Source organism: Pelecanus crispus, chromosome 1, assembly GCF_030463565.1.
Source record: "Pelecanus crispus isolate bPelCri1 chromosome 1, bPelCri1.pri, whole genome shotgun sequence".
NCBI lineage: Eukaryota > Metazoa > Chordata > Aves > Pelecaniformes > Pelecanidae > Pelecanus > Pelecanus crispus.
Window position 1 is genome coordinate 16,379,391 of NC_134643.1, and position 25,947 is coordinate 16,405,337.

The 25,947-nt window shown below is 39.2% G+C and overlaps 1 protein-coding gene across 1 annotated transcript in view; it reads left to right on the plus strand.

Annotated features, from left to right (window-relative positions):
• Positions 1 to 25,947, plus strand: part of PRKAR2B (protein kinase cAMP-dependent type II regulatory subunit beta) — a 90,462-nt gene that overhangs the window by 26,319 nt on the left and 38,196 nt on the right. The window contains exon 4 of the mRNA XM_075719337.1: positions 4,216 to 4,251. Coding sequence (XP_075575452.1) covers positions 4,216 to 4,251 — 36 coding nt within the window. The remainder of the gene's footprint in view (positions 1 to 4,215; positions 4,252 to 25,947) is intronic.

A 25,947-nucleotide genomic window follows, 5' to 3' on the forward strand; every position in this document is an offset into this window, starting at 1 on the left:
TGGTTTGCAGACCTGCAGAAGGCACCACTTTATAGGTTTGGTTGTCAGAGAGTGCTTGAGCATGTCCTTAGCAGCCCCTGATAAGTAGAACCTCTTGTTAAATCGCAGGCTGACAGTCCCTGACTTCGTAGGAAGGCTGCATGTCCAATGTCTGCGATGTGTTTAGCGTCTTATTCCAGGTGACATTAATGGCACAAGAATCTCTGACAGTTTCTGAAGCAAACTTGACTTCAAGTGCTTAAATTGGGAGACTGCAAAAAGGGACAGCTCAAGCTATCAGAACAAGTTAACCATGTAGAGGATGCCCAGCTAGGGATCCTTTCTTAGCACTAGCTTTTTAGACTTGGTGCTCTGCAAGCAACCCCATAGACCCCCATTTCCTCCTCTACTTACAAAATTATGCTGTTTTTATGGTCTGTTTTGCAGGGCTGTTGTGATGACTGCTTAATGCTCATAGAGAACAGCATGAGAGGGGAAGTGCAGTGGGGAAAGGAGCAATGGTTAGACAGTTGTTGGGTGATGGAAAAATTTTTAGTGTGTGCTTCATGTAGTTTGATGTTGGTTTTACAGCCTATATTCTTGGTGAATAGATACATTAAAACACTTCAGCCTCTTTTGATAATTTATCAGTTATTTCTGTTTATTTACTTGGTCTGTATTTCCAAAATATTTTAAAAACTGTACTGCTGTACAGTCATCTGAGCAAAGATTTGGAAATGTGAATTTCAGTTACCAGCAGGTAACATCTTAGATGGTGGAATTCTGTCTTATGTAGCACTAACAAAAAACCAACTGTAATATGTCATGTAAGCATCGACAGCTTGCACAGTTTCAAATGATAATTTAATCAAAACTTTGTCAGGATACTGACCCCTGCCATTTCTCTTTTCCCCCCCCCTTTATTCATTTTCTCCTGTGTAAGTTTGTAATAGATTTTTGGTTGAGACAAACTAGAACATGAAGAGTCATGTATAATACTGGAGTGACACCATGCACTTAAACAAGATCCTCTCTGCACAGCAGTACATTGCTCAGTTGTGGTTCAGAGCTCTTTCTCTTACTGTAAAAAAAAAAAGATCAAATGACACTGGACATGTTCTGAATTTATCTGCATGCCAGTTTACCCTTTATTGGGAAAAAATCCCTGGATTTTGCAATGACAAGTTTCTGTAATCCATGTTTTTCGTTCCTTTTACATTTTGCACAAGCCTGGGGAGGGTTGGGTGGGGTATAGCTCTAAGTTACTGTAGGCAGGTTTTTTTCTAGCAAGTTGTTTTATTGAATCATTCTGAGCAATGAACCCTCAGCACAACGTCACTATAGCCTTTAAGATATTTTTGCTGTAGAGTTCACTTAGGTATTCCCTTCCTGAGTACACCCTCACTGCAATGTTGTGGTGCTGTGAAGTGGCGTGTGTTAGCAGTGTTGCAAGTGGGGTGTTGTCAGGGATGGGGTAGCCCTCTGACAAGGCTGCCTGGGTTTCTCATGACCTAAGAGTCAGCCTAGCCCAGAACTCCGTAAGGACAGTGGCTAAGAAAAGATATCTAGGAAAGATGATAAGCACAGGCAGAGCAAGTAGTGCTTCTTCCCCGGAAATCTCTCTGCTGCTCCTGATGCTCTGTGGCTCCAGGAGGAGCACTTAATACCCCTCATTGAATATTTCTGCCATCAATTTGTCCATTTGTTTCTGAGCCAAGACTTTCATCTCCCGACATGTTTGAAAGATAAGTTAGTATTTATGGCTCCAGCAAAATCTTTCTTAGACTTTCTTTTGCCCACCTTACTATGCTTATCCTGCCATCTGTCATAGTGACCTGGTTGACCATGCATCTACTTTGTAGTGAAAATACCAGCTAAATTTCTGTAGGGCTGATGATTCTCCAAGACCTTCTTGTAAGCTAATGCCTCCATCTTTCTGGGAAACAAGAGTATATTGTGATTTGCTACAAGAGAAATAGAGAGTAGTTCTGCTTGCTCCATAACAAAGAACTGTGGGTACTGCTTCGAAATCTCCCAGTAACATGTTTGGATGATTGTCATGAAATCCCAGTCTGGGGAGGAAGGCTTTGCCTGGTTGCTGCTCAAACACTGATTATTCACATGGGCTCAAAAATAGTTGCTTATTAAGGTTCTGACATTCTTGCTGTATTTTCTTTTTTTTTTTCTTTTTTTTCTTAACAGTAAATAATTTGTAAAATTTATTGTAAAATAAATTAAGCTCCCTGCAGCCAAATAAAAGAGTGAATTTAGAAGTATGTAGCTGGAAGTAGCTGGAAAAGGACTTGTCTCTTTGACAGTCCCAGTAACTTGTTTCAAAGACAAGTAGTCTCAAAATTAATGTTAGTTTTGTGTTAGGTGTTCTTTTTTTAATGTTGTACTATTTTTTTCGTGTTGGTAAAATGTGCTGAGGTAGCTGCCTAGAGGAATTAAATCTTCGTATCTACAGATGATGTACAGAACTGACAGCCAAAGCCAAATACTCTCCCTGAGGTTGGGAAAGCTTTTGAATGGGAGCAGAGCACTATTTTATGCTTTCTTGTTAGAAATATGTCAGATTCCAAATACTTTTTTTATATGAGCACATCTGCTGAGAACTGCTGCTAATTTACACGCTGGAGGTAACAGCTCAGCCATCTGATGGTGACAATCATGCCTAGTGTCCTGAAATGAATTTGGCCTATAACCCTAGTGACAAAATGAACAGTTTTGAGGAATGAAACAGCCCCCTGTATTACAAAACAATAGTTGCATAAAATATGGTGTCTGCTCGAATAAAAAAAAAAGTGTCTAAATTTCTTGTCTTTTTATTTAAAAAAAAATTGTTGGAGGGAATTAGAATTCATGTTTAAAAATAACTTTGCTGGTTATGTTACTCCCTTGTTTATTTATATGTATGTTTGGGGCTTGTGATAGCTTATTCACCAGAGGTTTCTTTGCTCGTGACTAGCACTCTGAACCGCTGTAGTCGGGTTTCCCAGTGTATTTCTTGCCACTTGGACCTGTCACTACTGTATGTGCTTGCACAAACCGTCTGTGACTGTGGTTCAGAAATTGTAGCTTTGCTCTGGTTTTTTTTCTCCCCAAAGGAATAAAAAGTCAGTTTGCATCTCAAGCTGTTACTGTCTCTCCTGTTTCCTTAGTAATTTTTTTTTCTTTATCTTGGCTTAGATGTTAAAAAAATGACGCATATGTCCCATGTAAAATTAAGTGGGATAAAATAAAAAAGTTCAATATTTTTCATTTTTCAATTCCATGTAAACATTAAGAGCAATTTTTAAGGTTGAATAATAAGCACTGTAAGGGCATACATTTTTAATGTAGCTGCTGCCCATGCTTGAAATTAGGTCATTCAGATTTTCTTCTTACTGTTTAATGCCAGCAGTTAATGTATCCCATGAAAGTAGAGTTCAAGACCAGTGTTTTATACTAATTAGAAGCAGACTGAAGGTTGTATTTGGAAGGCAAAACATAACACTTTATTTCTTTATCTATTTTATCTCTAGTAGCGCTTGAAGAAGCTGGCAAACCTGGAAATGAAATAGAGGCAAAGCTGTGTGCTTTAAGATGTATTTTGCAATCTCTCCCAGTTGGAAACCAGACAGGAGTCTGATTCCAAATGTTTGCAGCACACAGCTGGAGATGTGCCAGGATGGCACTATAAAACAGTCATTTGCGCTGTAAAACTGGGATTTGGGCGGGGGTTGGCGTTGTTATTGACTTACCCAAGGAGTTTTAAAGGTTAGTCAAAGCAAAAGTTGATCTTTCAGATGGGATTGCAAATTAGTCTTTTTCTCTATAGGAGTATCTTTGGTGCCAGACTTCTAATAGGTATATTTTGTAAAAGTAAAATTAATTGTTTTACATCATTTTTTAATGCATGTTTGCATCATTGTTTGCAAGATGCAAATTTCTGTGCTCTCAATAAATAATGAAAATGCAGATCTAGATGTTTCATAGCCAGTCATGAACTGCAATAAGTAACAGTTACTCTGAAGAAGCTGGAAATGGTCTTGAAAGCTTACTGGTTACTATCTACCATATCTCTTGCAAAGCTGCTTAAAAGTTTAAGTGTGCATGAAGTTAACATGGGTTTCTATAAAGATACAAAAATAATGGTTAACAGATTTTTGTAGTTGTTGCACTTTAACATTGTTATGTTTAAAGTGTGTTAGACTTCCAAAAAGAATCTAATTGAAATGTCGTGTTTTCTTTCAGCTCCAGTGATAAACCGATTCACCAGACGGGCATCAGGTAAGTTGGATTGAGTTGCATGTTTCACTGGTCTACATAATAGGCGGAGCATAATGCTGATGGTGATTGTCATGTAAAACATAATATGACATTAGTCAGATTTCTTTAAAGATGACTGACTGAGGTTACCCTCAAATTTGTTATCTGGTTTACTGGAAAATGTAGTCAAGGTTTCAGGTCTCAGAACTTGCATGAAGCCTTCTTGTCGCTGTGGAATTTATGAAAAAAATAAGCTCTTCTTTTTTCCTTTATAGAAAATAATGTTAGTCCTAACAGAACTGAACTTTTAAAGCAAGAACTGAATGTAGTCTGATGCAGTGTTGTCTGGCTTACTTCATAGACAGCCTGGAAGAGCAATTTGGTGATCATCTATGCATGAGAAAATGTACAACCATGCTAGAGATCTCCCTGTGTTTTTCAAAACCGAGCTGGCTTGTGTACATGGTGCGTTGCTCTGCTGTGCAGAGCTGGCAGATCGGGTCCTAGAAGCAGCATGGCCGTGTTGTGCTCGGAGCGTGCCTGCCTAGCTTGGTGCAGATTTGTGTATTCTTCAAGTTAACTTGGTTCATGCCGGCTCAGAGGACTGTTTACCTTATTCCATTGCATGTAACAGATCCCTCCAAATTACATATCGTTAAAAATTAATATTCTTGGCTTCTCCTTGTTGTTCTGCTGTATCATATAGTCTTTGGGCTTCATTTTTGAGGGCTTTTTCTCCTGAAGCATGAAGCCCAGAACCTAAGTCTTATTTGTTTGAAATACTATGAATGTGAAAGTGGGGTGTAAAAGCCATCACTAAATGTAATGACACTCATGACTGCTTCATACGAGTCAGCAGAGTGGGAGATGTGAGCTGTTCCTAGCCGTCTCAGTATGCTAAGTTTAAAATCTAACTATCAAACGCTTTCTGTTTTCAACTGCAGATCATTTTTAGTAAATGTAATAAAGTTTGCATTCCATAATTCAGTATGTCTATCCAGACTTCTAATTTTGCTAGTTACAACCTCAGTCAGAAAGTTCCTTGTCAATATAAATATATTAGTGGAGATCCTCAGGATTACTGAGGAACTGTATAGAAAAATGGAGGTTTGCATTTGCAGGATTGGTGCATAGCATACGTAGCACAAAGTACGAAAGTGTAACGAATTCCAAATATTCTCATGTTTTAAGTAATGATAATACTTCATGAGGTTCTGTAGCATGAAATGAAAGGAATGATTTGTTAACTAGCACTCAGTAAGAGTGAGCAGGACTTTATGCAAATTACGTTGCGTGTTGTAAGGAAAGTTTTACTGTGACTGATTGATAGCTGACTTTAATGAATGCAGTCCTTGTAACAGATGTGTGATAAGCTTTTGCATTTCAGTAGGAGAATTTGATTGTTTGAAAAGCTAATACTTGTTCAGGAAAAAAAAAATCAGTTATTTTTAATGTTCCTTTAAAAGGAGACTAAAAACATGTTAGAAGCCTGAAATTTTTGCACAACTATTGGGGAAATAATTTGTATGGGCAATTAATATTTCATGTGTTTTGGTTTTCTTGTGGAGGGATAAAAGAGAGTTATTCAGAATAATGAGTGAAGTTGTATGGTATGGTCCAGATGTAAATCATGTGAATACACTTCAAGCTGGAACAAGGTAATACTGCAGTCTACTGTATGTACTATTTTATTAAGTTTCTGGCAGCTTTAATGGTAAAAATAATGATTTTTTTTTTCAAACAAGAAGCCCCATGAAAGGTGATAGTTCTTACTTTTCTTCTTAAATACTAGAAGACTACTGGAGAGGTACAGTATTTTAAGAAACTTAATTGATAAAATATAAAATTAAAAATATGAAACAGACTCTGCTGGTAATACAAACATTTTACAGGGATGTTTGCAGTCCTAACCGTATTTTTAGATACTTTTTTAAAATTGAACAATTGTTTGGATACATCAAGGTAGTCAAGATACCTTGCAAGTGGAAAAGCCAGATAGTAGCTGGTTTTTTTTTTTTTTTAATGCTTGGTAGCTTAATAGCATTCCTTAATCAGGTTGATTCTCATGTTTAGGAAATGAGAGCTGACCAAATAAAACGTTTTTTCTCAAATACGGATTTCTCTTAATTTTAGGCTATTTAGCTAAGAGGTATTTTAAAATTTGAAATGTGCAAGATTGTTGATTCTCGAGTGGTTTTGAAGATTTGCTTCTAATGAACATTACTCCAAGTTAATGATGAATATACGGAGAGTTATCTGTAGTATGCGGTTCATGTTGCATCTGATCTAGTGATACTGCAGACTGGTGCCGAGAGAGTGATTTTAGGGTCCCTGCCTTTGTCACGCCGCTGCCCATAGGTTTTCTCTACTTCCCTTGCATAGACCTAGGAGTTGTGTTGCCTGAGGGTGCATTGATTTAAAGAAAATAGAACTACATGGAGGTTTTGGTGTGTTGATTTTCATTGGGTCTCCAACTCACCTGTGCTGTGGCTCCCAAATAACTACATCTGAAAGAGGGGTAGTAGTGGCTGCCTTTAGCCAGTGGTGGGATGGAGAAAGAGCTGGACTACAGACATCAGTGGAGGCACAACATCCAATGATAGCTGCAGCAAAGGCTCCTAGACTACTCTGCTAAGAGCTGCTTTTTGAGTTCTTGCAATGATAAGCAGGGAGAAGCCAGATGACGACACATATTTCTTCACAGAGAACAATAATTCTCTACAGTGGATATTTTGATTTTGATGTTTCTGTTATTCTTTGGGTAATGCCTAGTATTTTACTGGGAGCCGTAAGATATAGTTATTTTTCCTGAGCTAGAAATTAAACAGCTAGTTTAATTGCTGAAGCACCTGCTGGAAACAATATAGTAAGGCATTTATTATTTAACAGCTGTTCCTGTTAACATGCTGTGAATGTATTAATGTACTGTCATTGGTATGCAGAGGATAAAGGCGTAAGTAAGCTAGGATCAATTAATTGTTCTTGAATTTCAATTCTTGAAATTTATTGAGCTACCTAATTTAGTATCTCTTCTGTGTGATTATGCGTATGTGTGTATATGTGCAATGTGGGCTCTATACATAAAAAACACGTATACCATAATGCTGATGACATAGCTACTTACGGGCTAGTTAATAATGCACTCCATTGTTCGAGGCTATGCACAAAGAATAATAGATATCATAGTCTTAAATAGAGGAGTTTAGGAAGAAGAGATTAAAAATAGTTTATAGAGCTAGAATGAACAATGAGACAGCTGCAAGTAGTTAATCCTTAATTTTTCTTTTAAAATCTGGTGGGACTGAGATGAAGAGAAAGGAGAAAAAGTATTGAGGCGATCAATAGACTTGGTTGGGGAGAAAGGGGGCGTGGAGGTAGAAGGAGCATAAAGTGTAAGAGAAAGCTGTGAGTATTTTCATGAGGTGAAAAATGAGTGGAAATTCCTGAACAAGCTGAGGTGACCAAGAGGTGCAGTTTCTGAATGTAAACAGATACTTTCTTGCTATGGATGAGGTTAGTTCTCACCCATCTAAGTATGAGATAACCTAGGGATGGAAAGCTAATGTGGTTCTGTATGTTAGCTGAAGCATTGGGTTCCTGCTTGTCAGCATCTTGATGGATAGATAAACAAGGATATTATCTCATTAAATACTGGCAGGAGTTTAGAATAATGCAATGAAACCAGCATGGGTTTGCTACAGAATGAACTTAAATTTATGCTTGATAGATACCATTTACGGAGGCTATGTATACCCATTTACTAGTATTGTATACAAATGTATAATATCATCTTAATTAAGAAATAGATAATAGTCTATAAAGTTACTTCAGTTATGTATCTGCTTAAGCTTCTGAAAGAGTGAAGACAACCTAACAGGTTGCTGTGAGTTAGCCGCCTTAAAGCTAAGAAGAACTGGTAGATAGGCTCAAGGGCATCTGAAGGGGCATCTCTTATTAACGACAGAGATAACTTCCTCATTCCTCTACCCCAGACAATGTCTAACTTCAAAATACCATTTTTGTCCTGTGGAGAGGAAAGAAATGAAGTTTTAAATATTGTTCTCTCAACCAAATGGGAAAGAGAAGTAGCTTTATTTATCTGCCAGATTCTCCACAAAGCTCTAAACAAAAATAATTTAAACATAGTCAACAGGCAGCGTACATCAGTGCTGAATGTCTACGGAGAAACTGACTTAGGTATATCTGGAATAAACTTGCAATCAAGGAGATACCACTATTGTGGAAAGAACAGAAGGAAGCAGAGAAGGCAAAAACTTTTAGGCTTCTTCACCATGGATGCCAGTAAGGACCTCTCCAAAGAAAAGAGAGAAACACATTATATTGATGCTTACATTATACACCTAGTGCATCAGTCATCAACCAAGTGAGAAAGAGAGAATCTCACATGACACTAGTGGAGATCTCTGTGCAACAAATATTATTATTTTTTCTCTTTTTTACTTTGAAACTTTTTTTAAATTTCAGTTGTTGAAATTGGAAATATTTTTTGCCTTTGCACATGCTGCTGAGAACTGTCACTTTTAGGTACACGGCTGATTAGCTGAAGAGGAAAGGCTGAGAAAGAAGGAAGCCGTTTTTTATGCTCTCTGAAAAGGATGTGTTTAATTCATTTAGCAAGTACTCAAATTCAAAATATTTTTGTATGTACACTTATGTACTGTGGTAATTTCTGATAAAGATGGGGCTGCATCTAGTGGCCTCTCTCCCTCCCCTTACCCCCTCCCCTCCTTTTTATGGAAGTCCGGAAGTTTCTCTAAGAACCAAAACTCATTTTACTTAACTCTACAAATTTTAGACTTATAAAATGTCAACAGTTTGAAGAAAAAGAAGGAGATGCAACATTCTCTTTATTCTTAATTGCTTGAGATGCCCAATAGCCATGATAATGGAATTGTCTAACACAGATGGTAATTTGAACTGGTAGAGAAGTCATTTTAGTTCACTTCTGCTCAAGCCTTGTAATTATTTAAATATTTTCCAGCAAGAATTTGTGCAGATTAGAAATATTTTCTGCTAAACTCAGTTGGCAGAAAGCACTTAACGGGAAACCTATGACATTTCCAATCGTTTTAGAATTTTCAGAAATAAGTAAATCTTTTAATTGAAACACACTGATTAATTTCTAAGCCCCTCAAACTAATTGTCTTTATTAAAATACTACATGGACACAGTGAAACACCTCACTAACTTGTTTGTGAATACTTTATAGCATCATTATGTATAATGATGACATCAGTGGTGGGTTGCCTGTCAGACCCCCAAGCCCTGTGACTGCACAGGGAGCAGGGACAGTGCCACCGCATCAGAGACTGGACACACGTGTGCACGCTTTGTCACACACAGGTGACGTTACAGGGCTGTCCCTACGGCGTGACTGGCCCACGGCCCTTCCTGCCCGAGTTGGCTGCGCCCTCATCACGCAGCTGTGGAGATGGGTGTTCTCAGCAATCCCCGTCTGACGCACAGGGATCACGCCTCTGCCCGGCATATGGTAGATGCCTGCATTTTGGCATGCATTCAGATAGGAGGAGGGAGCCCTCATAAAAGGGAAAATCTGGGAGCAAGTCTGCCAGAACAATTTATCTGTTCTTCATCTCATTCTTCATCTTTGCGTAAGGTGCCATTAGGAAGAATGTGACAAGATAAAAGTTTCGGGCTTCATTATTCTGAACAGATGTGTGGACTGTGATTAGTCATGCCCACAGTAGCATTTACATATATCACTGCTAGTTTTCAATTTAATGATTTCTACAGAAAATGTGACAACCTACTTAAGAAACACTGAGGAATTTTGACTGAATTTAGACCACGGGAGTCCTGTTAGTGAAGGAATGGCTAATTCCTTTCTGAAATTAGAAGTATGGAAGAGCATAGGTAATATTAAATTCAATCGTTAAATACAAACTAGTATTTAGGAAGAGCAAATCAATACTGTAAGCCAAGAATAGAATATGCCCCTAGGAACAATATTTCATTTGTAATTTCAATCTGCTTGAATTATATTGAGATTTTCTTTAGAAGATTGGCACCCACTTTCCTATGGCATGTTAAAAACTGTCAGAGAAAGACAGCAAACTGAAATGAAGTGCTATTCCCTTTTATATACAGTAAGGCAGAAGCTGGAGTTGTACCAAAAATAATGGTGAGGAATGAAGTAACTGTAAACTCGCCTTTGAAATGCTCGGGTAGGAGGCAGTGTTGTTGTAGAAGCTTATCAAGTCATAGTGACAGAAAGAAGAGTAATAAAGAACTTTATTGATGAACCAGTAATTCCAGTGTAGTTCTTCGAGCAAGAGTTACTGGTTCTGCTTGTTCTGAGTGATGAATAGCCCCCAAACTGAATTCAAGTGATGTTGGATTCATCTTTGTTCTTAGTTACATGCATGTAGTCAATCCATAATTTAAAATGCCTAATTCTTCAGGTTTTTTAAATAAACAGGGACATAGTCAGTTGACATACAGTAGTATCTAATACTAGAACTCAGTTAAGCACTAAGGCTGCCATTGTAGCGGTGAGGAAAACCAGAAGAAAAAGGACTGTCAGACCCACTGTAGGTGTATCTACATTGCATGACAGAGCACAGTAAAGGCGGCACCTAAGCTTGTGGTAGCACATCAGTGTGGCAAGTTGTGGCTTACTAGAGGTCACAGAAGCAGAGTATCTTACCTAAGTTGAGCCTGCTGAAGGGATTGTTAGACTGTACTGACTTCTGTGGGGCGGCAGCTGTACGTGGGTGCGGGCATGTACCACGCATCGTTGTGTGAGTGGACATGCCCGCCCTTTACTTCCTGCTCCTCTTGCAAGGCAGGCACCGCTTCTGTTCCACGCAGCTTTCCTACACAGTGTGCCTCTTCCGTGATATTCTGTAATAGCAGCTGCCTCCGCTGCTAATTGCTGAGAACATACTCCCTTTTTCATTTTGTGGTTTTGCACAAATGCATTGTACAGCCTATACTCTCCAGTCCTTACAGAAAATACTCTTTCCTTGTCACAGTGTCTCTCGCAGTTACCATCATTGTAACACTTAAGTCTTTCGCAAACCTTGAGGAACTACCCAACGCTGTTTCCATTAATGAATGAGCAGTATCCAGAGCTTATAAGAACTGGAGCATCGATAGTCAAGTCAGAATGTGTATCGCTAATTTTGCCTGCATCAGAAATGGAATGCCCAACATGGCAATTCTTGTTTTCTTTCCATGAAGCGCTGAGCATCGTAACTCCTACAGAGTATAGCTGTAATTGTATGTGCACAGCATTTTAAAGATAAGGTGATTATATCTCTTTGCCTTGTGGTATGTCTACGCTGTATTTTTTCCTGTGTGCCATAGTGAAACTTGCAAAACGTATATTCCATCTGCTCTTGCAGGGTTATCCTATAGCCAGTGTCACAGGGAGGAATGAGCCACACAGTTTTCACAAGAGTAGCCTGTGATATCAGGCGCCACAAGAGCTGGTGGGACATGTCTCTGGACTGAGCTTAGGCTGCTGTGTAACAATATGGGCACGGTGCACCGAGCTGTAGGCACCTTACAGCCACTGGGTCAGGGAGAGTGCTGTGCTTCAGTCTGGTCCTGGTCCTGCACATGTTTAACTCTTGAGAATGAAGAACTGATTTCAGTGGCCTGCCCCACAACACTTCTGGGTCTGTGGAAAGTTAGCGATAGAAGCTGTTTCCCACCCAATCCATAACCAAGTGACCCAGCTTCCTTCCTTTGTTTCTCTTGCGTAGCTTACTTGCTGTGCACTTCACAAGTTCTGCTGCAAATGAGACAGTCACAGAAACGAGAGTTTCATTTGCTCTGTCTAGTCTCCTCTTACATTTTCTGGGAATTTGAGAAAAGTTCTGTAGAAAAATGATGTAATAACACTGGCTTAGGGATGCTTAGAGAGCATGCACATTTGCTTCCCAATGCTAACCACTGTTTTTGTTCAAAATATCTAATAAAGTAACATCTTGATGTTAAACGTGGAGTACTTGTTCCTGACCTGATGTTACCTTGAGATTTGTTGCTTTGGATGCAGATCTGAAGAAGAGCTTATGTGCGCAGAAGCTTGTCTGCCTCCTTCATGATTCAGTTGTTTTAGCTGTTCTAGTGAAAGATTGTGCCTGTGAAGCTGCTTCTTCTCTAGACTGAATTGCATCTTGAATTGGACAGTAGTATTCTTATTCAAAAGAAAACAAAATTTAGGCTGTGCATTACTTCTGGAACTTTTTAAGTGGTTCACTTTCAACATTCACTTATTCCTTTATTAAAACTCCAAAATCTGAAACATAGATTCTAGCAGGTTGTATCAAAAGTGTTTCCTTGTATAGATCATCAGCAGAGGTTGAATACGCATTTTGCAGAGCCCATTTATGGAGCTGAGTTACAGAAATAGGCTAACTGTTGCAGATTAATGTCATGCCAGATTTTAGATATGGCTATGCTTAAGCTGTTTTGTCATAACACTTGAACACTAAGCTTAATAAAAGAAGAAGAGATTTAGTAGATGCGTACTATAAGGCAAAGTTTGAGGCGGTGGAGGAAGAGAGGAGGGGAGGAAGGAAGGCAAGAGAAGGGAGGGAGGCACGATGGTAGTAATAAATACGCAAGTCTTGTGCTGTGCGATAGGTTGCTATAGCGAGGGCTGTCAATATTTGTCCCAAGGAGGTGGCAGGGAAGGAAGGAAATAAACAAATAGTGATTGGCCTAATTTTTACACACACAAATATTTAGGTGACGCTTTGGGGAAAGCTTCCTAACTAAACACTTAGTGAAGCAATAGACTAAACTGCTCAAGAATATTGTGTTATCTCAGAACTTTTAAGGAAAGGTAAGATGTTTTTTCTGCAGGGATAGAGGTGTAATTCATACCGCAGCAGTGCGTAGGGATGATTTAGATGCTTTCTTGAGGTTTCATCTGTATGTCTGTGTTTATTTAGATATCATTGCAAGCACATATTTCTAGACTGCATTTTATAGACTGGCTAAAATGTACAGAGTAATTATTTTTAAATTGGACAATTTGGTAAAGCTAGGTAGCAACCTCGTTAGAAAACAGGAGAGTTATAAATGTGTTTTGAGTTCACGAATTACTGCATACACCCCTTTATGGGACGTCATAAGTTTTCCTGCTGTTTTAGTATTACCTTTGGAAAGTATTCTGCATATAGTTTTGTATCAGTAAAATTAATCACTGTAGTTTTTTCAGCTATTTGGGCTGATCTTGTTTCAGATATATGAAACATAAATGGGAGGTTGGTGTTGAAATACGAATCAAATTTGTCTTAATGGGCTGTTGCCCAGTCAGTTTGATGAAGAGCTCAGATATCCTAGCAAGGTATGAAGCTGTTAGACTGGCTGACCAATTCCTTTAAGCTCATTTTATGTATGTAACTAGTAAATAAGATGGGTATGGGAAAGTGCCCCAGTAGGGCTTGTGTCTAAGCCCTTCCCACAGCCAGCAGCGTGGCCTCATCCATACCACCGTTTGGGAACAGTCCCGTTTGGGACTGTGCCAGGGAGTGCGCCAGAGCCTGGCTCCCCTGCTTTCTCAGGTACTTGGGTCGGCGTAGTTGCCTGTTCTGCTTGAGGCTAGATAGGGGTCTACCTAAGGAGCTAAATTTTGTTTCCTCTTACTTTAGACAGACCAGGATTTGGCACTCTCGTACTTAGAATGCTTTAATGTAGTATCTAATATTTCTTTCATGCCCAAACAAATGCATTATAGACAAAGAGGAGATCTTCTTCTTGCTATGTAACTAAGTAGTAGTGAATAAATTCCAGAGAAAACAGGTTTTTCAGACAAAACAGACTTTCTATCAAAATAAATATAGAAATGAGGCCAAATGTTCATATTAATAACAATAAATATGGCTGTTATTTATCTGCAAGCAGTAGTTTGCACATGTCAATTATTATTGAATAAATGTACTAAGATTTCTTAATGGGTGCTCTTAGATTGCAGTGAGTGCTGTGAACTAGTTGATATAAAATACAGATTATTCTCAGTTGTATTTTAATTTCCTTTCATTTTATAGCCAGGTTTTTCAGATTAGTAGTTCCTCTCTTGTCTCTGGTTAACATTTGCACGCAACAAATTCTTCCTGTGTCTCACAACCTGTAGGCCATGTTGTATTTTCTATTTTAACCTGCTTCCAAATCCGCATTCACCATTGATAACCTTGGTGATCCCAGTAACACCCCAGAATCTAAACATGATCAGAGAAGCTAATATCTTCCAATGCTTTTATCAGGATGCTCATAACTCATGATTTTGAAAGAAATAAAATAATTGCTATTTTTTTGAACAAGTATGCACATTACTGAAAGAAGTAGGAAGGATTTTAAAATTATTTTTGGAGCAGATATGTATTGATAGTCATTGTTTAATAATTCTGATTTTTCTTCTCCAAAATATTTCAGTATCAAAGCTCAACTTTGGTTGCTGTGCTATTTTGTTCTCCAACATTTGTATTTAGATTAGGGAGGTATGCTACCTCCACTATAGGTGACAGAGCATGAATCTGTAGGCTGTAGTATCTGCTTACCAGTTTTCCAAACCAATTCCATTCTGTCTGTGATTTCATGTGGTTTGACTTCAGTGCTATAGAAGATTTGTTCTGGAGGATAAGAGATGAATAGGACAAGGCATGTTTTATATAGTGTGTTGTTCAAAATGGAGTAACAGTATTTGTGGAACATTTTACTTAGCAAGTTTTCTTGTAGAACACCTTAATACAAATGGCTTGGCCTTTGACCTTCAAGTTTGGCTTAACATTTGGCAAGTACTGCTTCTTTTAAATACTGTGGAGTCAAAGAAAGGGGAAAATTATATATTTAATTATCTCTGCTAAATACGGTGGTGTTTAAAACACCAGATGCCATTTATTTATGCACATTGTATAAAATGAATAGCAGCCTGATGTTCTGCTTCCTAAATGCTCCGTGTCAGTTCCGTATGTTTCGTAGGAAGCACGATGCCTTGAGCTGGGGGGTGTACTTCTCAGCTGTTTAAACAAAATTTCCTTTGTCAAAGCACAAACCCAAGGCTTTCTCGCCATCAAATGCTCCCTATTTCCTGCACCCACCCCCTTGCTGTCACATAATCCTGTTCCACAGCGTCTTTGCTTCATGTGTCTTTATCATTTATCTCTCAGATCTGCTTCTTCAACATAGTCTGGAGGATATAGACAAGTTTTTAAAGCATGGGAGGAAATACAGGATAAAGATAGCATCTCTGAAATCAGTATTTGTTTTCTTGTCAGTGGGTCCTACAAGTGCCCCCAAAGCCAGTCATACTTCTGTGTTGGACATCCATTTAAGTTTACCAGCCAAGCAGATTGGTTGTTGCAGTAATAGTTTTGTTCCTAACCTGGAACCATATTTGCTTTCTTTAACACCAGGCAATGCCTGTTTTCTCATTTCAGACCTTGCTTTCTCTTCTAGATAAAGATGTGAAAAGTCTTCTCTCTTGAAAACTCATTGGCAATCTAATTTTTAAATCTGGTGTGTGTGTATGCTCTTTCAAATGGGGTTACTTAGAACTGTGCTAGGCAAGTCACCATTGCTATCCTACTATTATGATATACAGTGTTTTAACACTTGTGGATCCGAGCTCATCACTCTTTGTGCATTAGATTTGTTTGGTTTACTGTTGTATACAGAAACTAATGAAAATGCTTGTGTGACCATTGCATACAAACAGTTGGGGCAGAGCAAAGCATGAATGACTAGCTTTTGTACTGTGCATAGTTGTGTTTTAGCAGCATGAAATGACAATGGAGCATTGCGAGGCATATTGCAGTAAGGGACTAAAGACATCCTTCTGCATGCACTATTTTTACTCCCACTTGTCCCATTTGATTATTAGCTTACTATTAAGGAATCTCCTTAATAGATTTTGAACTCAGGATCTCTCCCTCTGGTTCAATCTTACAATGACTGTGTAAGCCAGGAAGAGTCCTGCTCCCTCCCATGGTGCTTGGTCATACGGCAAATGGAGGACAATCTGGCCATAGCAGTGGTGTTCATGTGTGTATGTGTGTAAAGCAGGGTATACATAGCTTTTTAGTATAAAATTTGTAAGAAAATTGTCGAAGGACTGAACATGAATTTGAAAATCTCTCCTGAGTTTTAGTTTCAGAAATTTCTCTCAATAAAAATTATAAATATTTTTCTTCCTTTTATCTCTCACCCAAATTAAATCCCTTTTCTTGTGCAGGGGAAAACTAAATTTAGAAATAATAAAATGTTGTTGTATTAGTGCAATGCATCTTTAAGGGTTTTTTGTTTAAGCTAATGATATAGATTAATAATAAAAAGGTGAATAATTGTTGCTCTGATCACTGTTCTGTGTGAAAGTGAGAAAGATTGTTTTCTGGTGTCCTCACAATTATTGTGAGGAATTATTATGAGCATGCCAGAATGAAAAATTGCTATATGCCACAATCCACTCATCAAGAAAAACGTATGTAAGTATTTATTACATAGTTAGAATAGGTGACAGAACTTAATCAGAAAAATAAAGAAAAATGAACTTGTCAGAGGAATCCATTTTAAGTGGAAATTGTAAAGCCTTGCTTACTTTTCTTGTTAAATGTCAGGCTGCAAGGGAACTCCTAGCTCTTTCCCCTCTCCATACACAAGGAAATAATGAAAATGTGGAGATTAAGTTTCAAATAACCAGTCACACAAGAAGGACCCCCATCAGCCTAATTGGAAAGCTTCAGTCAGCCTCTGAAACCATCTTCATGCTGAATGTCAGCTGCACCGGGTACAGGAAGAGCCATCTTTCTTCCTTTTTCTCCTGCTAGCACTGGTTTGGGAACTATTTTCACACCTCTTCTGGGTGGGTCTAGAGCAGAGTACACCTGCTCTTTTATTAATTTTTTGTCTATGCCATCATAGTAATATACGTTGGTATTGTGCAAAGATACTCATGTAGGACACAATTTAATTTTTTCAGACATTTTCTTTACCAAGAAAGACACTAATCTTATTCTTTATTTTAAAAGAACCAATTTATGCTAGCCATTTGGGAATAAATTCCTGGGAAATGTCAGCCATCACCAGTTTGGGGTCTAGGCTCAAACAGACCAAGTCAAAGAATCATCCATCAGCACTCAAAAATGTGTATGTGTGTATATGTATTTATATAAAACATGGCAAAAATGGCTCCCTGTGTAAGGCTTACCTGCTGTTCTGTAGGATTTTTAGGCACATCACACAGAGTCAATCACATTTTCTCATGGTCAGTATGAAGGAATGCTTCAGATGCAAGACAACTGAGAAAGGAGGAAAGAAATACTTACACCTACTGTGCAGCATAATGACACTGAAAAAGACGAGATCCTAATTGAAAAGATCCTCCCAAGGTGTGCTCCTAGGATCAGTTTGTTGTTGAGTAATTACAGAGGAGAATCTAAATTGTCATCGTGGTTCAGTAGTGCCCAACGACACCAATAAGTTGTTGCATGTTGGTGAAGACCGTACATTTTGCTAATTAAATTTCTTGCTTGCACAAGTCAAACCATGTAGGAAGGACAAGTATGGAGTGTCCCATACTTCCTCTTCATCAACCCAGGTGGTTTCTTTCATATGCCATCCAAGAAACTGGTCTGCTGCAAGAATGAGGAAGGGGGAGTGGTGCAATTTTTATGGATCAGCTCAAGAAATGCAATCCGCATGTAAAGAAAGGATGGTATGGAGAAATACTGAAAGGGCTGTTGGAGAAGTGTGGTCAGGCAGCTGTCACTGTAGCCAAGCAGAGACAGAGAGGGGTAATACAATGTGATGGTAGCTGGTACACCGGGTTAGTAAGGGCCTAGAAGAGGAGAGTGGGAAAGCCTATGCTTGATACAGTCAAAAAGAAAGAGTTAAGCGGGGTTTCAGATCCTCTGTGGTACTGTGGTACGCCTGCCACCAAGTGCCCAGCAGCAGTGCTTGTTGGGTGGGAGACATCATTCCCTGTACTGCGCACATTCCCATCTCTGCAGAGAACCTGGTCTCAAAGGGAAGGAAGATTAAAATGCATGATGACATAAAAGCTGTGCTGCATAAACGAGGCAAAGACCGCCTGCTATTAGAATGGTTTGCTGCATTTTGGCAGAGGTGTTAACCATGTGTATCGCTATGCTAATACTCTATACTTGCTGATGCAGTCGTGCAGCTCATGGTATCCTCGCGCCTGACTCTGGATGCCAGTTGCTTAAAACCCCCTGGACATGACTTAACTGTGGAATGGTCAAGAAACTGTGTCGATTTAAAGTTGAAAGCAACAGGAATAAATGCATTCATGTAGATGCTCTGGCCCCCACAAAGATGGAATATTACTGTCAGCTGACATAGAACAAAAAGCTGCCCTGACAAATTTGCATGAAAAGCAGTTAATTGAATTCACAAGTACATTTAGCTGGTCGTGACACACTGGAGATCACAAACAAATGTATGTGGGACTGTACACCAGATCGCTGGGAATTACAGCTCGGTCTTGTGATGTTACAGAGCAGCAGTATAAATGGTATCTTGAATAAATAAGAAGTTAGAAATGAAATACTCTGTGTAATTGTTCTCTAAATGGTTGTGAATGATGTGCCTAGAATGAGCTAGAAGAGTGGCCTCTAAGGGACAAGAAAATAAAATAGCTTTTTTTTTTAGATTTGTAGAACAGTGGTCTCCTGCCCTTCTAACATAAGAGCATACATGGAACAGAGAGGTCTTGATCTGGGCTGATGGTCAGCCCATGGCAGTCTCAAAATACTCTAGAATGTGTCTGTGGATGGAGGAGAGTGTATGGAGCAGAGAAAGGACTACTACATGTGTGCGTGCTCAGACGCGTGTGCTGGTGCACATGCAGCTTTTGCCATATGTATGCTTCTCTTCTAACTGTATAATAGTAAATTGTACAGTTTTCATGGCCATGTGTGCACACATACAAGCATGGCACACAACCTTATATTTTATGTTTTCTACCTTTTTAAACTAGGTGAATCTAGTGGAATATTTACAGAGTGTGCAACTGTTAGAGAGATGCTTTAAGTGGAACATGGGGTATGTTCATGATTTTGGTAAAGAAGAAATTAATTGGGAAAAAATATTTAATAATAGATAAAAAACAGTAGTAGTATTTGCTAAATTCGCCTAAAAGCTGTAATACTTTTCATCACATACTGTTGTCCATTTATGTATTCTTACTTTCTGAGTAGAATTGCTTATGTGTTTTTTTTTCTCAATACTTCTTGTGCAATCCTAATTTTGTTGTCCTTAAAGTAATGCTCTGTTTCATCTCATGTGGCAGGTATACATTTACTTATTTTTTTCTTTTATTTTTATTCAGTTTCTATTGTTCGTGTTGCATTTTAAGTTTCTTTCATTCTGAAATAGCAGACAAAGTTTCAGGGGTGTTAATTGACTTTCTCTGTCGGTTGCTGTGGCAATGATTTACCAATTTTTTTTTTTATTATTATTTTTATAGTATTTTTGTTATCAAGTTGGGAGGAAAAACACTTGAAATTGTGATATAGTGCTCTGATGTTTATTTGAAATGCTTGGTTTGAATTGCAGATTTTCCTAGAGTGATTGTATCTGCCTTAGTTTTCATAAAAACTACAAGTTTATTGAGTTTCAGAATGTGTTTATTCTATTAAACAGCTCTTTGGGTAACTGGACTTATATAATTGTGGTTACTAAAATGTGCCAATGATACCCATAATTCTGACATACTCATAAATTTCTGGCAGATAATTTTTAGGATGTAGTATTTTGTGGCTTGTCTCTGACCATAACATAATCCCTGTTTGGAGTTTGAGCAAAGTTCTTTCAATATCTGTGCCATTTTCAAGGCTGAAGCAAAATTAGCTTCTGTGTTATGTAATTTTTAGTTTAATGACCAGATATGTGTACAAAATAGCTTTAAAATTTATGGTTAAAAGCTCTGTGTTAAGGTTGAATTATTAAGTAGAGGAAACTTGTTTACCAAAAGTTAAAACTGACTGATTGTGAGTTACATTTTCTATCATGAATTTATTCAGCTTATGTATTCAGGACTAGACCTTATTTTTAAAAAGTGCTAAGTATCTCCCACCGATTTCAGTGAGAATAAAGGTGCTTGGTTGGATGGAGATTGAGGTGGCAAGTGGTTGTACTGTGCAAGAGAGGAAGCAAATTTCAGGGGCATTTCTGTTCAGTTCAGACTTTTCATGCAGGGCTCCTTAATCAGAACACAACGTGATTGATGGATCATTTTCAAAGGCATTATTTATATGAGCATTTGGAATTGTGTCTATTTATAGGCTGGTTGCAATCGCATCCGACTACTGAGTTTCTTAGTGCATTTATCATATGAGTGGTACCAGCAGGAACACTTTACATTTACATCCCCATGTTGCCATTTTTAATGAATACTCCTTTTCAGTGAATCTTCTCCATTTTGCTTCCTTGCATTGGTTTCATAACTGCAAAGTTAAAACTACCACTGTCCTTCCTTCTGAAGATAAAATCAACACACTTTAATGATTAGGTTATGAAATTGCACATTGATGCAAGTGGGTAGAACATACGTAAGTGGCTTAGCAGAAGGGAGTAATGTAACCCTGGGCTGGCTGGATTAATGGAAGCTCTTTGTTCCCAGCCATCAGGGATATGCATGTACACTTCTTCCTCTATTAAACAAATGTTTAGTACCAGAACTTTGGGCGGGGCGTGGTCCACACAAAATGAAGTGGGAGTGGCATGACTATTTGCTGCTTCATATTGTACTCTTATTTTTGTGGAGGATCATGTCCAGTGAAGACTTACAATTCTGCTTTCCAGTTGAGTCATTGATCCTTCAGCTGATACAGCCACAAACATGTTTTGGGAACTGTATGCTGTTTCCTTTTGCCTCTGACATGGATATTGGGGAATATAAGTTAGAATTTTAATTTCTTTTTGCAGGCAACAAAACTGGTGACTAGAAAACTTTCTTTCTAGGCTTTGGAGGGTTCTTTTTACTTTCAAGTCTTTCGATCTTTGCTTCCTTGAGAAATCCAATTTTATTCATACTGTCTCTTTTGTGCTTATCACGATATATAATTACAGTGGTAAACATTACAAAACAGATCGGAACAAGAGCCTGTAACTGTAATCCATTCAGCAGTGGTCCCCTGCCTTCTCAAAACGTTATTAACATAAGCATTTTGCACCATGCCCTTACGGCCATTAAACTTTAGAAGTTTGTTCTTCACGATGGAGAACTGAAGGCCCAGAGTTGTTGGGTAGTACCTGGGTGAGGGACTGGAGACCCTGAACCATGTGGTCCCGTCTTCTCTCAGGTCTTGAAGCACCCTGTTATGCCTTTTCTTTCTATTATATTCCTGCAGATATAAGGAATGGCTGGGGACTACGGGGGACAGATGCACCAGTATGAGGGAGCAGAGGCTCTGTATATAGTGTATCCGCCATTGTCTGGATCCCACAGGCTACCCATGCTGTATGTACAGTGCTTTTATGTGGTATCTCTAATTCTTATATAGTCCTATAGTTATTACCTGGCTTCATCCTTACAGGTGTATTATGTTAATAATATTTAACTTCATGAGGGCCTAAAAATATTCTGAGGGCCTTCTGCCATGCCCACTGAAACCAGTGGTAATATTTATACTTTTATTTACCAAGTTTTGACTTTTTTTTTTTTAAATTTATAGTTTTTAAAGGTCAGTGTAGTATGCTGATGAAGTATGAGTGGGTTTATACGATCTGGAAGATCTTAAAATTTCCTTTCATTAGCAGCTCACTGAATTTTTTTATCTTCCCTCTTGTGCTGTGCCTTTTCTAAGTCATTAGATTTTCAGTGGTGACAGCGTAATAGCAAACACTTTATTCTGAACTGTTCTTGAAAAAGAATAAAAGAAAATCTGAAAGGCCTTTTTCTTATTGGGTGTAACAGTAGGAATTCATGTCTATTTTAGATAGTTTTGTTATCATCAATAACTAATTGTGTCTTTCTGTGGGTGATACTCTAAGTGAACATTGACAGCGTCAGTATACATACTCCTCCTCACTGCAGATCACATCATTATTTTCCCTTGGCAGTACCTGTGGGGACTCAATGCCGGACCCTCCCTCATCCTCAGAGGGAGGAGTGGGTTACAGCACAAGCTGTAGCTTGTTCGGGGACAGGTCTACTCCTCCAGCTGCTCTGCAGAGATGAACCACTTTCTGCTTAGGCAGATTTTCTTCTGCATGGTGGATTATTCAGTATTCCATTCTTTTTGTTTAAGGTGGTAATGTCTTTATAATTTATGCCTATTGCTCAGAGAGTTGGGAGGTTTGAATTCCATCTTTGATCCATGTATGAAGTATTTTTATTGCTTAGAAAGTGATGCATTCCTGGTAAGTGCTGTATTTGCTGTTCTTTTAAATTTAGCAAGTGAAGGGATCAGGTGCCTGTGTTGCACAGGACTGGAGCTGAGAAAGCCACAAAGTCCTCATCTGGTTCAGGTGTCTGAGGTTGCAGCGAGCCTCTTGGTCACTGCCAGGGACCACTACCACTCTGTGCACCTCTGGGACCAAACTGATTGGGATCCTGTTCCTAAGATGACTCCTCAAGGAGGTGCCTGTCTCTTTCTCCAGACTTGTCATGATAAAGACTAGACCAATGGGGCTTACGGAGTTACCACAGAGTCTTGTGACATGGATGAAGCTTGTGTGTTGACACGGACTCTGTAGACATTAAGCATATATCAGCTTTCTCCAGTTCAGCAACTGTGTGATTTACAGCTCTCAGATCCCCTAGCACCAACCAGGGATACCTCTCTGGAAGTGACGCTTAGTTCTCAGTAGGAAGACATAGCATTTTGTTCAAGAAAGTTCAAGAAAGTGAGTTTAACTTGTTATAGTACTATGTTCTCTCAGCCTCATCATTGATCCTTCAAGACCAGAAATAATCTTAGACCCTCAGTGCTGTGATACAATCTCTAGGATGTGAATGTGGATATGAAAATTAACATTCTCTTGGGCACTTTCTTTGGTGGTGGGTGGTGGTGGCGGTCATTTGGAAACGCATCTTATTCCAGAAGGGGGAAAAGGAGCTGTGGGTATTGTAAGAGTAATGGTCATTCATTGCGCCTGATAGATTATTGGATTCTTGATGTAAACACTGAGGACCCAGTATTCTCTGTTTATAATTCAACCAGCGGTAGTATTGGATGCTTCAGTTCAACTGCTTAATTGCGAAGTAGGGAGACATATGTATCTCACTTCAGGATGTGGCTCAGCCTTTCTTTTCCCCTATGTTCTCTGAGACAGTGGCTCTGGCTGGGTGTTCTCCATCTCATGCTAGAGAGGACAGTATTTAATGTACTGCAGTGCCCAGTGTTCTTGTCAGATTGTGTTCAGGTGAGTGGAAGGTTAGCTTAAGATTTCTCTTACTAAAATATATGGAGACCCCATGGGTATTTTGCATTAGTTGTCTGCACTTCTGGTGTTGCTCCCCAGTAATCAGGTCATTCTGAAATCATGTTACTTTCTTAGGAGAAACGCTATCTTTTGCCATTTTACTGCCTGTAGAATTGCTGATGAAACACTGTATTTTTATGAATGTGGACTTTCTATGCTCTGATGCAGTTTGTTTGTTTCTGGTGATGTGAAATGCCTGGCCGTCTGGGGGGAAAAAAAAAAGCGTGTGTTTATTTTCATCACTGTGATTCTGGTTTGCGATTTATCAGCTTCTGTTTGTTCTGAAAGATGGCAACTTACGGAGATCGTATGTTGTCTTTATCCAGCTTTCTCTGACTAACAGGACTCCTTGCTGAAGCCTGAATTGCTTCCAGAATAACTCTTCAAGGTACTCTAGGTGTGTAGGTGTGGCCTCAAGGTTCATGGCAGCTGCTGTTTTCACTTGGACATTGTGGTTTCAGAGTTCTGGCCTGTATAGAAACATGCTGATGTTCGTTAAGAATCTGTCATATGATGGCTCCTCTTTTTTTTCAATCACCAGGACAATGTCCTCGTTTCCTTCAAAAATTTGTAGGCCATTGTTGGATGTGTTGTACAGTTTCTCCTTTTGCTTCATTTTGTGCTTTTATCATGGTGAGGAGCCTCACGTGAGGCCTCAGGTGGTTAAATTAAAGGCAATATCTGCAAAATAATAATTTCAAATGAACTACACAGAAGCAGAAGTTTCTTTCTTCACCATAAAATGGTAATGAACTTTGGTGCTTCTAATCTGCTAGGGGCATTGGGACATAAACACCAATAATGTAGTCAGGGCTATAATCTATAGCATTTTTGTCTTTTATGCATTTGGCTGTCTGCAGTTCCTGTGGTCTTCACCAGCATGCTGAAGGTAGATGCTGCTCATGTTAAGCATTTGGAAATATTTTTTTCCATATTTTGATGATCATTCTTCTGTATATCCCATTATTAACCAGACTTTTCAGTTTCTCCATATTATGGATTTCTTTTTGTGCATCTGGTTCTCAAGATGAGCATTTAAAAGCCAGATCTTGTATCATCACAGATTATAAAGTTCACTTGACCAGTTGTTGACTTTGGAATAATAAATTCTAGTTTATATTAACCGTGAATCAATGGTTTACCCTTCTGGTCAAGTGCTCAGTGTCAATGTCTCCTGTGACAAGTGGTGTGCTGAATTTTTGTGATATTTCGCACTAGATTTTACTGCCAGTTCTGGCTTCATTGTAGTCTTCTGTGATAAATCTACACAGCAAGCAGGTCACTGTTCTTCAGGTTCTGCAGCGCTTTCCTTGTGACAGGACCAGGCCAAAATCTGCAAGGGAACGTCTCCAATTTTTCCACCCATCTTCAAGAACAGTGTGTTCAGCTGTGTCCTTTACTCAGTGATTACAGAAAAGCCTTGAGCTTGCCTGTGGCACTTCCTGAAGTAGTTCTGTAGTTGCTCTTTTTGATAACCATTCAGATACCCTTTGCCAGATAATTAATGGCATCAGGGGAACAACTTGGAACTACAGATAATGTGAATATACTTGTGGACTCAAAGTAAAAGAAGATAATTTCCCAATGACTGAATTCTTCTGGATCTTAGGATAATTCAGGTTATAAGGGACCTTAGGAAGTCTCTAGTCCAACCTCCAGCTCACAGCAGGCCAGTTCTTAGATCAGACCAGGTTGCTGAGGGTTGGTTCTTGAAAACCTCCAAGGACTGAGAGAAACTGCACAGCCTCTCTGGGCAACTAGCTCTGCCACCTGACTGGACTCACGATGAAAAGTTTTCATCATATATAAATCCAGTCTGAGACTCTGTCATTTCAACTCAGGCCTTTGTCATCTTCCCACCATGCACCAGTGTGCAGAGCCTCAGCGACCTCCCCATAGGTACTGCCAGGCTGCTGTCAGGTCCCCCAAAGCTGACTCTTCTCCAGGCTGAACAAACCCAGCTCCCCCAGCCTCTGCTCGCAGGGCAAGTGCTTGACCATCCTGGTGACCCTCCGCGGAGCTCGTTCCAGTTTATCAACGTTTGTCCTGTATTGGAGGCCCCCAAAGCGGACCCAGTGTTCTAGATGTGGTCTAATGAGTGTGGAGTAGAGGGGGATGATCACTTCTCGTTACACACCCCAGGAGGCAGTTGGTTCTCCTTGCTGCTGGGGCACTGCTGGCTCGTGGTCGGCAGCTGCCCACCAAGATCCCCAGGGCCGTTCTAGGGGCGCAGCTCCCTGAGCATGGGGTGCCCAGCCTGTGCTGTTGCAGGGCTGA